General features: G+C 40.3%; 1 protein-coding gene across 1 annotated transcript in view; it reads left to right on the top strand.

The window, feature by feature from the left end:
* Positions 1-2,388, top strand: part of LOC111150771 (growth associated protein 43) — a 100,331-nt gene extending 97,943 nt beyond the window's left edge. Inside the window, exon 3 of the mRNA XM_022508367.1 lies at positions 1,696-2,388. Within this exon, the coding sequence (XP_022364075.1) occupies positions 1,696-1,784 (89 nt within the window). The 3' untranslated portion in view covers positions 1,785-2,388. The remainder of the gene's footprint in view (positions 1-1,695) is intronic.
* Positions 2,389-12,773: the final 10,385 nt, after the last annotated feature.

Genomic DNA, 12,773 nt, shown 5'->3' with positions numbered 1-12,773 from the left:
TCACCATTCCCTAAGAGTCTTTACTGTGCCTAACTCTTTTTGCAAACAGTGCAGTTTATGCTGGACATTTGTTTTCCTTCTGGGAGTCTGGATTTGGTACATGCTAGGTAGAGGGTACCCACATGACCAGCCTCCTGTAAGAACTCAGTATAAAGCTCAGGAGAGCTTCCCTAGTGGATGACATTTCATACATGTTACAGTTCATTGCTGGAGGAATTAAGCACATCCTGGATTACTCCATAGGGAAAGGACTCTTGGAAGCTTGTGCATAGTTTTCTCAAAACTTCACCCCGTGCAACTTTTCCCTTTGCTGATTTTGTTTTATATCCTTTACTGTAGTAAGTTATAACCATGAATAGGACTATATACTGAATCTTGTGAGTCCTTCTATCAAATTATTGAGCCTGGGGGTAGTCTAAAGGACACCCAACACAGGGAATTTAGGTTGCTAACACAGGTGATTATGAAGCAAAGGAATTCTCTTCTTACTAGCTGGCGTATTAGTAAAGTGACTGTACTATGAAATCAGTTGACTGACTTTATCAGGAAACCAGGCAGAAGAGTTAGAAAATTTGCTTCTTCTTTTTTTTTTTTTTAAGATTTTATTTATTTATTTGACAGAGATCACAAGAAGGCAGAGAGGCAGGTAGAGAGAGAGGCAAAAGCAGGATCGCAGCTGAGCAGAAAGCTCGGTACGGGGCTTGATCCCAGGACCCTGAGATCATGACCTGAGTTGAACGCAGAGGCTTAACCTACTGAGCCACCCAAGTGCCCCCAAAATTTGCTTATTTTCTGAGGAAAAATTATCCTTCAAAAAGACACAGGCTTCCTTGCTAAGCAAAGCAAGCACCTTGCCTTATGGATAAGTATATTCAGTTGGAATGTTCTTTACTGTAAGAAACTAGAAACTACTATGGCTTAGTTTAGAGGTTAGCTATTTTTCTCATAATAATAATAATAATAAGTCTGAGGAAAAGATGTGTAGGAGTGATAGGTCACTCAGTGACAGTTTTTTCCCCCATCTTTCTGCCCCATCATCCTTAGTGTATAGTTTTTGTCTTCATGATTATGAGATAGCTGCCACACTACCTGGTGCTGCTCAATATTTGTGTCATCAGGAAGAGCAGAAAATAAAGGGTAACCACATCCTCTGGGATCCTCCCTAAGGAATTCTGTCTCTATATAATTGGCCATCACTGTGTTACATAGACACCCTAGCTTCAGGGGGATCTGGAAATTCAAGTATTTTACTTCCCATCCTTTATAACACCACAAATAAGAGGCGAGAGAGTTGGGATGGCTGTCAGTGATCCACAAAAACTCTGTCACAATTAGCCTGACATTGATGGAGAAGAGATACAAGATTGTTGTCGATTCCTTATTCGAAGAGCCTACGTAAGGATATCTTGATTGCAAGGCTGAGAGATTAAAGACCACAGGAATTTCTGTTCAGTGGCTCCTTCCCCCAATACATAACTTTGTTCCTGAGCTCATCCACACTAGTCACTGAATAGCCTCCTGGAGGTACCATCTGCTGGACTTGGACATTATATTACTGGGGTAGCAAAATCTCTTTTTATCTTAAATCTCTTATGAAATGGTATGAAAAGGAGAAATGCATTGCATTATCATATGAACAGATGAGACAAAATACTAACCCCCTCTTCCCCCTCCCCACCTTGTTTTCTTCCTCAGAAGCTGTAGATGAAACCAAACCTAAGGAAAGTGCCCGGCAGGATGAGGGTAAAGGAGAAGAACGTGAGGCGGACCAAGAACATGCCTGAACTTTAAGAAATGGCTTTCCACGTCCCCACCCTCCCCTCTCCTGAGCCCTGTCTCTCCCCACCCTCTTCTCAACTCCACTCTGAAGTTTCCCTTCCTATCCTGCTCACATCCGTGAGTCTGTCCTCTCCTACCCACTAGCCCTCTTTCTCTCTGTGTGGCAAACATTTAAAAAAAAAAAAAAGCAGGAAAGATCCCAAGTCAAACAGTGTGGCTTAAACATTTTTTGTTTCTTGGTGTTGTTATGGCGAGTTTTTGGTAATGATGATCCAATCATTTTGGGAAATTCTTGCACTGTATCCAAGTTTTTTGATCTGGTGCGTGTGGCCCTGTGGGAGTCCACTTTCCTCTCTATCTCTCTCTGTTCCAAGTGTGTGTGCAATGTTCCGTTCATCTGAGGAGTCCAAAATATCGAGTGAATTCAAAACCATTTTTCTTTTCCTCCTTTAAATGTGATGGAATGAACAAAAAGGAAAAAAATCAAAAACCCAGTTTGTTTTGAAAATAAATAAACAAATAAATAAATAAAGCAAATGTGCCAATTAGCGTAACTTGCGGCTCTAAGGCTCCTTTTTCAATCTGAATATTAATAAATCATGAGAGTAAGCAAACTCCAGTGGCTCTGTGTTTCTGTTCCACCTTCTCATTGGTTGGTTTGACATATTGGTGCCTCACATTTCATCTTCTTTCTGGCGTCCCAGTCTGACATCAATGACCCTGATAAGGAAAAGATGGATGAAGCCTTAGACTCTGGTCAGGACCAATCGCTTTGGCCCTTGATGGGATTGTTGGGGGCTGAGTTAGTTTGCTAGGGCACTATAACAAAGTATCCCAGCCTGGGTAGCCTAATCAACATAAATTTATTTTCTCACAGTTTGGAGACTGGAAGTTCAAAATCAAGGTCTTGGCAGGATGGGTTCCTTCTGAGGGTAAGGAGGGAAGGATGTTTCAGGCCTCTCTCCTCAACGTATACATGACCATCTTCTTCCAGTGTCTCTTCGCATCGCTAATGGGTATCTCTATGGGCACATTACCCTCTTTTAAGGACACCAGCCGTATTGGATTAGGGCCCACCCTAATGACCTCATCTTAACTTTATTAACTTTATTAACCCCTGTCAAGACCCCATCTCCAAATAAGGTCACATGTGCATTGGGAGAGGAGGGGCACAATTCATCCCATAACAGGCACTAAGGTTTGCTTCCACTCAAATCACCTTAGAGTATTTTCATGACTCTGGAGAAGTATCCAGTAAAAGGTTATTCTAGGTTTTGCTAAGTTGAAGATTATAGAGAAAGATATAACTCTTAGAAAACTCCTGACTTTTGTTTAGATGAATTATTTTAATCCAAGTATTGACATAGCACATTGTATCTTTTTCAGCTTTAATAAATTAATACTTCTGTTGGACTTATCTCCTCCCAAGGCAGCTGCCATATTCTCGATCATTTATAATCATTGTTCCTGCAGTGGTGATACTATATAAAGAAAAGGTACACATTTAGCACATCCATCCTTTCCAAATTTCCTTCTAGTTCCCATTTTCTAAGCACTCTCTATCAGAAGGTAAACAGTTCCCATGAGAAACAGCAATGTTCCTAAATCTTGAAGTGTCTGTTGCTGTTCTTTTTCCCCTCTAAATTTCCTAAATCAATCCCAGAGCAAATTCCTAACAAGTCCTACCCGGCCTTGACTCTGAGTCCCCTCATAGACAGGCATGGCCAGTGGACTCCCTTCAGCTTCCTATACTTATCTACACATAGAAATCCCTGTCAAGGAAAAGAAAATCTTTCACAATAATGGAGAGCATGGAAATAAGTGATTTTAGGAGGAACAACCTATACCCTGGTAACTTTACTCAGCTCTGTGTGGAGCTGGAACCTACTTAATTTAAAGAAAACTGATGTCACATAAGGGTTGAGTCCTCACTGGATCAAGGGGTCTTTCCTTGTCACTGATACTGAAGGAAATTTTCACTGGGAGAAGCAGCCACACAGAAAAAGGTAAAAAAGCATCAGTAACATATCCTAACAATTTAAGAGCTTTTTTTACTTAATTCTGAGTTGGTGTGATTTCCACAGAAGACTTTGGAGCAAGATCTGGGACTCAATCATAATCTCATTAAGGTCTCAACAGGTGTGAGATTATAAGGTGTTGGAGAAGGTCATCCATGTGTTGGGAGTCATATTGGCAGTATATTATCGAGGCATTCTCTTACCTTCAAGTTGTTTTGGTAGGATAAATGCTTTCCGTTCTTCCCCAAATCTATACTTAAAAGTAACATCCTTGTGACTTAGCATGGTTCAACTTCCTTTTCAAAGTATAATTCTAAAATTCTTCCCCTGAATCCATGGTCACCCTGCATTTTAAGTCTATACTAATATACACTGGTGATCTTACTGGTTGTGTCAGAGTTGGGATTTTGTTTTTTCACATGTGAATATCTATTTTTTGCTTTATAAACTCTTGGTTCCTTAGTAGAATTTTTAAGGTGGGGGAGGATACATCAGAGAAGCTTGTAATAATCCTAAAGGATATACCAGGGATAATTGCAGTCCTCACACTGACACAAAAACAATGCGACTCAAACTTATACATAACGCATACAAAGTCAGGGTGATACTGGCTAGTATAGACCAAGATACAGAAATAAACAGATTCTAAACTCGGGTCAGAAAGCAACATAATTTGTTGATTCTAAAACATCTACATCTGGAGTACTTAAAGGAGTACTTAAATAAAAATTAAAACTAGGCTGGCCTTTCTCTTTCCCCCATCTTGCAACCTGTGGAGGCCTGCAGTGAACAGGACTCCTAAAAAAACAAATATGTCTGGAAGTCTGGTCCAAGGACATTTTTGTTGGCTAAAAGTGGGGTCTCTGGAACCAGAGGGAGCACACAACTCGTCTTAAAATTGAAGGTGATTATACTTGATGGAACCAAATTCTATCTAGGCAAGAAATGTGCTTATGTGTGCAAAGCAAAGAACAGCACAGTGACTCCTGGTGGCAAAATAAACAAAACCAGAGTAATCTGGGGAAAAATAACTTGTGCTCATGGAAAGAGTGGCATGGTTCGTGCCAAATTCCGAAACAACCTTCCTGCCAAAGCCACTGGCCACAGAATCTGTGTGATGTTGTACCTCTCAAGGATTTAAACTTACTGAAAAGTAAATTAATAAAGGTATAGATTTGTTCTCATATTTTTGTTAAAAGAAAGTTAGGGACACCTGGGTGGCTTGGTCACTTAAGTGTCTGGCTCTTGATTTTGGCTCAGGTCATGATCTCAGGGTCTTGAGATTGAACTTTGAGTTGGGCTCCATACTCAGCTGGAAGTCTACTGGAGACTCTCTCTCCCTCTGCCCCTCCCCCAGCTTGTGTGCTCTCTCTATCTCTAAAATAAATAAATCTTTTTTTAAAAATTAAAAGTAGGTTGAAGACAAGTAGAAAAGCCTCAACATCAACAGGTGAATCTTTCAGATAGTAATAAAACCATATTGTGGGCACTATTCCCAATATTCTACTGATAGCAAAACTATGGCTGTGTCTACATGAAGTAATCTTTTGATTGAGCTATATTATTTGGGTCTAAAATGTTCAGTCATGATGTAATACAATTCCTATGATTCTACTCACACTTTGCCCACCATTCAATCTTTCTCCTCTATCATCCATTCATGACTTAGTTCAGGAATTTGGAAAGCAGGCTGGTATCTCTTTTCCTCATATAATATTTAATTATGAGCAAATTATGAGATAAACTTGTGCCTGCTGCTCCGACCACACCCTCAGTTTCCTTGGTCAGTATTAGGTGTTCTGGGGGTCTTTTACAGTGGTCCCAGCCCACATTCAGCTCATAGAGAGATCAGGGAGGGATTCTTAAACTCTCTGTCTCAACTTCTAAGGAAAAAAAGACACTTTGGAGCTCTCAAAAATGTGTCATTTCCAACATCAGCCAGCCCCAGAAAATCCAGTTCTACAGTTGGCATGGAAGCCTGAGAAATAGGAAAATCAGATTAATGAATGATTTCCATAGAGTATTATTGAGATCACCACAAATCCCATTAACTTTTTTTTAACCTTTCCATACATTGTCTGTTGTCATGGAAACACAGCTTCTGCTAAGCTGCCTATAAAAATAATTTAATGATTCTAGCTAAATGTTAGCTAATAAGCATTAGAAATGTGGGCTTTCTTTATTTCAAAAACATGAAACAAAACAACCTCCCCCCCAAAAAACACCTTCACCTAAACTTTTTTCCTAGGGGATTAAAACTCATGCCTGCCTATCATGTCGGTAAGGCCTGCATCCACACCCACCACCTCTTTCAGTCACATATTTACTCTGACATAATTGCAATTTTGTCCTGTTTTCCTGGAAAAATATTCACCGTCATCAGCAATGAAGGCAAGAGTATAGCTATGAGGATGATGAGCTACTAAATGCTCTTGGAGAATTCTACTAAGGCGGCAAACATATTTTGACTGTACATTTTCTAGCGGATTGATTACTTGATTTGTTATTTTACAGGTATGGGTCACTGTGGGTAATTACAGCATATTTAGTGTTGCAGATGGTACCTTCATAAGTACCTTTTTGTTGAGGTGAGATGCTTCCATACCAAGAAAAACATTTCTGGTTAACATTGTATCACATGTGATCAGACTGTGAAAGCACACAGGGTTGTCGAAAGAATCTTAAAATAATTTTATTGTTTAATTACCCAAATAATACTGTTTCATTGTAGAGAGGTAAAAAATATTAAAAAGAAAAGGAAGATAAAAATACTCCCCAGTTTTCCATCCACAACTGAGCATTTTAACATTTAGAGATATAGCTTTATAAAATCTGTCTGCCTGCTTATCTGCCTTCTTCCCTTTCTATCCACGTATCAATTTATCTCTCTCTATATAAATACATATATGTATATATATATTTAAAATAGGCTCATGCTGCACATATTTTGTAAACTCCGTACTCCACACAAGACAGACATTTTCAGACAGATTGCTAAATGACTGACAGACGACTTTAAAACCCCTGGTTCCCACTGCTGCTTCCCAGTGCTTTATGGATGCCTGAGGTAAAGGGGAAAATGTGCAACTCTATACATATACACTTATTAGAACATTATCCTATATATTTTTAAGATTTTATTTATTTATTTGACAGAGAGAGACAGTGAGAGAAGAAACACAAGCAGGGGGAGAAGGAGAAGCAGGCTTCCCCCTGAGCAGGAAGCCTGACATGAGGTTCGATCCCAGGATTCTGGGATCATGACCTGAGCCGAAGGCAGACACTTAATGACTGAGCCACCCAGGCACCCCCTATATTTTTGAACCAAGGGCGAAGGCTAATAAATCTCTACAATCAAGGACATGACTCTATACAAAGTCTCACATTGGTTGCACAATCTGTTGGCACACCATTGTCACCCTTCATTAAGCCACCTGCACGTGACCATGGGCTGCTTTCCCTTGTCAGGCCAAGGAACGAGGGCTAATTGAAAAGAACTGATGTCCTCCTGCAATAATACAGGGTTGCAAGCATACAAACAGAAACCTGTCTTTATTTGAAATTTTGATATTTTGTTTATCCCTAATGCATTTATCATTGCATTCATTTTGAGTTTTCAAATATTGCATTAAAATATGATTTATCTTAATTATGGAATTTTTTTTTTTTTTGATGTGACCTCAGAGTTCACACTTGGGGGAAGCACCTCACTTGCCTCACCCTGATCCTGGACTTGAGGCTCCCAAAGGGAATGCTGGAATTGTCATTTTCTAAACAGACACTTCCTGCTGACTGGCAGCTGTGACTCTGTGGGCTGTTAGGGACACCCAGGGACTGTAAGGCTTGAGAGCGGGTGAGCCCATGAAGACTTCAGAATTAAAGGTCTAATATTCCTAAGACGTTAATAGAATTACTTTACGATGTTTCCTCGCTCTCAAGAGAAAGTAGAGAGGGTGAAACACGGGGACATAGGCAATATAAAGTGGTCTAAAGCTGGTCGGGGCTGTGGCAAAATGAAGAATTTATGCCCTACCTAAATACTATGGAAATAAACTTTTAAAAAGTACAGGAGAAGAACGCTGACCTGCCAAACCACCAGTTTGCGATGCTGGCCGGGCTTTCACCATCCCTTACTGCCTTGGAAGTGCTGGGCCTTGAAACTAGACTTGGTCGGTTCAAATCTGGTGTTGGCAGAGAAGCTGATCCAACAGGGCCTCTTAGAACCTGGAGCTAATGGGTACTAAGTGTTGTGAGAACTAAATGATCGTTTATTAACTCACTATGAGTGCAAATGTATGTTTAAACTATAGATAAAAAGAGGAATATTTCACATTATACTGAGGGATTAAAAAAAAGAAGGTATCTCTCTTGTTTGGATTTTTTTAAAGCATGGGAGGGAGACCACTGCTTTTTAAAAATTTCTTTTTGGGGCACCTGGGTGGCCCAAAGTGGGTTGAGCCTCTGCCTTGGGCTCAGGTCATGATCTCAGGGTCCTGGAATCGAGCCCCGCATCGGGCTCTCTGCTCAGCAGGGAGCCTGCTTCCCCCTCTCGCTCTGTCTACTTGTGACCTCTCTCTCTCTCTGTCAAATAAATTTTTTAAAAAATCTTAAAAAAAAAATTCTTTTCCACCATGTTGGAAAAAGAAGATGCAGGATAGAAACAAAAGGAGAAATATTGTGTCTCTCTGTCCTTGTTTTCCCACCCTCTGGAGCCCTTCCCCTCTACCTTGAGGAAGTGGAGGCAGGGAAAAGCCTGGAGATGCTGGGGGGTTCAGTGAGTGAGGGGGAATGCCTAGCAGCAGCCAGAGAAAACCACACCTCCAGCCCCGGAGGGTAGGCGGCTCCCGCCTTCACACAGGAGATCAACAAAAGTGCTCTGCAGAGCTGCCCATGCTGACTTTCTGACCTCCTATCAGCCTGGGCCAATGAATCCTGCTTTCCTCCCCCAACCCCTGCCAAGGTAGCCGACCCTGTCTGTGTAGACGACTCCTGCCAGACCGTAGACCACTTAGGTGTGGGATTTTTGTTCTACTCAGTTTTATACTCTGGTTACCAGTGTGTCTGAAAATAGCAAGTGGATATCAAGTAAATGCTTCAAGAGCACGCAAATGGGTGAATGAATAGATGAAGAAGTGGACTGTGATTCTTGCCTGTCAGTCTCTACCTCCCTTTCCCTTCTTTTAGTTTTGTAAACTTCCCACAGGAGCTCCAAGTTACAACTAAAGCTCTTGTCTAAGAAGAGGAAGAAGTACTACTTTAAGAATTCAGCACGCTCACATATCACACCCAGGGATGAACTTGGAGCAGCAATGGCCCTGTCAATCTTACAAGTTGCAATTCAGTCACTAAATAATGGATGGCTGAGAGGTTCCGGCTACAGTCTCTCCCCTGTCCCTGCTTGTTCCACACCTGACTTTGCATCTTGGCCCTCCATTACTGCATCATTGCCTTTGCACTTGCTGTCCCCTTCTGCTGGGAATGTCCTTTCCCTAAATACCACTTTCAGGTCTTTTCTCAAACAGCATCTTCTCACCAAAGCCTTGCATGCCCAGCTCACTCAATATTTTCTATTACCCTTTCTTGTGAAAGTATTTCGGGTGGGGACAAGTCTTGTCTCCATTTAAAATACTGTTTCCTTGGGGTGCCTGGATGACTCAGTCTGTTAAGCGCAGGACTCTTGATTTCAGCTCAGGTTATGATCTCAGGGTTGTAAGATGGAGTGCCATGTTGGGCTCCATGCTGGATGCGGAACCTGCTTAAGATTCTCTCTCTCTGCCCTTTACCTCTGCCCCTCCCCACCCCTCCACCACTCAGGTTCAGCGCTTTCTTTCTCTAAAATCAATCAATCAATAATAATAAATACGATATCCTTTACTCAATTGTATTATTCACCTGTTTTCCATCATTAGAATGTAAGCTTCATGAAGTTAAGAACTTCCACTGTTTTGTTTCTGTCTTCAACTCTTAAGACAAGAGGGCATTGCATAGAAACTCAGTAAACAGCAAATGAGTAATCTCTCTCAACATGGCAACCACAAAATTTACTTAAGTCTTTTATTTGCTCCCTGAATTTAGCACATACTTTTTGATCTTCTCACTTTTAAAACTGGTTTCCCCTGTGAAGTGTGTAAACCTGGCGATTCACAGACCTGTATCCCTGGGGATAAAAGTATATTATATGTTTATAAAACAAAACAAAACAAAACAAAACAAAACAAAACTGGTTTCTCCTAACTATAGCATTCATCCATGGACCACTTTCTCACATCATTTAGTAGTGGACATTGGTTCACCACACCTTTTCACACTCTTCCTGTAATAAACTACCTCTTCCTTATATTGAATCTATGCCACTTAATTTGAATGCAGCTGACGCTGGATCTTTTCCTTCTTCTCCTCAATGGAGAATAGATATTAGAACCAGGCCTGGCCAGTCAGCACATCGCATCTCCTATTTTTGGCAATTAGCTTAGGCACCAGAATGACCAGAGTTCTCCTCTGGGATTTTTCTCTTATAAATGGCTGTTTGTTCACCATTTGTTGGGAGAAAACTTGCCCAAGAAATGGCAAGAGACAGAGTCCTGGTAACATTATCTGGTCACCTAGTTCTAACAATGCCTGAAGCAAGTACTATTCTTGTACTCTTCAGTTATCTGTGTTAATACCCTTTTGTGCTTAAGTGAGTTTGAATTCTATTTATGCCATGTACAACTTAGAAGATTCCTGATATACCAAGCCCTCTATGCTTGCCCCAGTTCCAGTCACCTCCTCCATGTAAGTAATCCCCTGGGCGATGCTCCTGGTTTCTGTTGGCCCCTGGAAATTTTCACATCTGTGGCATAAACATGGTGATTTGTTATCCAAGTATATAATATATCACTCCCCTCCACTGCATGTTGATCACATATTTTCAAGATTTAATGCATAAACTGAAAATGCTGAGAGATAACACCATTATGTCTACAGAGGAGGAACACATGATAATATAGAGTTGAGATGGGAAGGGAGGTTCGGGATGCCAATGATACTTTTTCCAGGCCCAAACTCTGACTTAGAGTCATAAAACATGCTATATGCTTAGAAGAACAGGATCTCAAATGTGATCTACTCTTGAAATCATAGGTGTCTCTCTCAAATATCAAACCTTAATTTATATCAAAACAGCATATGGTATGAAAGTAATTATTTATCTTAATGAACATGAATCCTTTGCTATTAGCAAACTAGGTTGAACAAATATTTTAAAATATTTACTCTGGGTATATTACTGTTATGCTGAAATAGAGTGGGTGTTGAATGAAATACAAATTAGTATATTTTTCTTGCCCAGAGTAGAATATATGTGAGTATGTATGTATGCATACAACACATAAACATAATATGTATGTGTGTGCATATATATATACATGTATATGATAATTTGATAAGATACAGAAAATGAGATAAGAAACTAAAAATTGAAAACAAAAATAAAACAAAAACACAGAAGGCTCACTTTAACAGCTATAATACAGAATCAGTTGTCACTAGTGTCTATCCTGGATCTCTTCCAAAGGAATTAGGAAAGAGGAAGAGCTCATTTTGTCCTTAAAATAGGGATGATTAGCTAGCACCAAAAGCCTGCCTGGAAGGGGGCTTTCTTGTATATTTGAAAAGACAAAGTCAGGTTTTATTTTTTCCCCCTTTTAGCTTGACTTTCTCCAAATAGTCTTTCTGAGGCCTAAGTCGGACCTACCACATCATGTTGTGTAGTATTAAGCAAGACCCCATCTGTTACTTTAACGCTATTATCAGGGCAACTCACATGGGATCACATCTTCTATTTCTCCACGCTCAGTCTAGAAGCTACTCCAGGTTCAAGTCTTCATGGGTTGATTCCACAGAAATGAGTTAAATACTTGTACTGCCCAAACAAAGGAGATACTGCAAGAAATAGGATGTGGTCCAGAAAATCAAAGGGTGCCAAGGTAAAACGAGGGCAGTGCAAGGTTCTGATGCCTACTGTGGAGGAACAGTGCTGTGAAAACCAGGCAGAGGTGCACCCAAACTGTGTACACAATAACAAAGGCTTCCTGGAGGAGGGGGAGAAATTAGAGACATTTAGTCTTTAGTGATGTAGAAGTTTGTTGGTGAAGAAATAGAAGAAAGAAGTCCTTCCTAGAGTGGCCACCTTTACAGACCTCAATGTACAAGAGAATAACAGATGCATATGCTTAGTCATCTGCCAAAGGATCTAGGGAACAAAAAAGTTTACGAACCTTATACTACAGAAATTTTAGAGACTGGATTTGTGGTTTAAGAAGAAAACTGGAAATATCAGTCTATCTCCTGGAGAATTCTCTCTTACTTAGGGAAGGGTCAAGCTTTTTATCTGTTCAGACCTTCAACCTACTGTCCAATCAGTTGAAGGTCTGAACAGATTGGACTCAAATTGGAAAGTTGGCTATTCTTGGTTCTCCAGTGTGATGGCTCTCAAACTCAAAGTAGAATATTGGCCCTTCAGAGTCTACAGTCTGCCAGCCCACCCTGCAGATTTTGGACTTGTCAGCCTCCACAACTATGTGAACCAATTCTTTGTCATCAATCTCTTTCTCTCTGTACACGTGTCCTATTGGCTCTATTTCTCTGGAGAATGGTGATCAGTACATATGATATGGTTAAGGGCTGATTCAACAAAGCTTGCTAACAGACTATCTGGAGAGTAAGGAAGAGGGAAGTATAAAAGATATTTCTCAAACTCTTGTCATTAGCAACTGCATACAATGGTGCCATTTTCTGGGAAAGCAAAGAGGGAGGGAGAAACAGGTTTGAAAGATTAAATGAGTTTAGTTTGCATATGTTAATTTTGAGATGCCTATGATACATTTAATTGGAGATGCCAAATAGGAAGATAGTTTTAGGAGTCTCTAACATAGAAGAAAGAGCTAAGCAGGAGCTATAAAAGTTAAGTACTATAGACAGTATTTCAATTGACCT

Source organism: Enhydra lutris, unplaced genomic scaffold, assembly GCF_002288905.1.
Source record: "Enhydra lutris kenyoni isolate GAN:26980312 unplaced genomic scaffold, ASM228890v2 scaffoldscaffold2, whole genome shotgun sequence".
In the NCBI taxonomy this organism is placed as follows: Eukaryota; Metazoa; Chordata; class Mammalia; order Carnivora; family Mustelidae; genus Enhydra; species Enhydra lutris.
The sequence above is the reverse complement of the archived record's forward strand: the minus strand, read 5'-3'. Positions and strand labels throughout refer to the sequence as shown.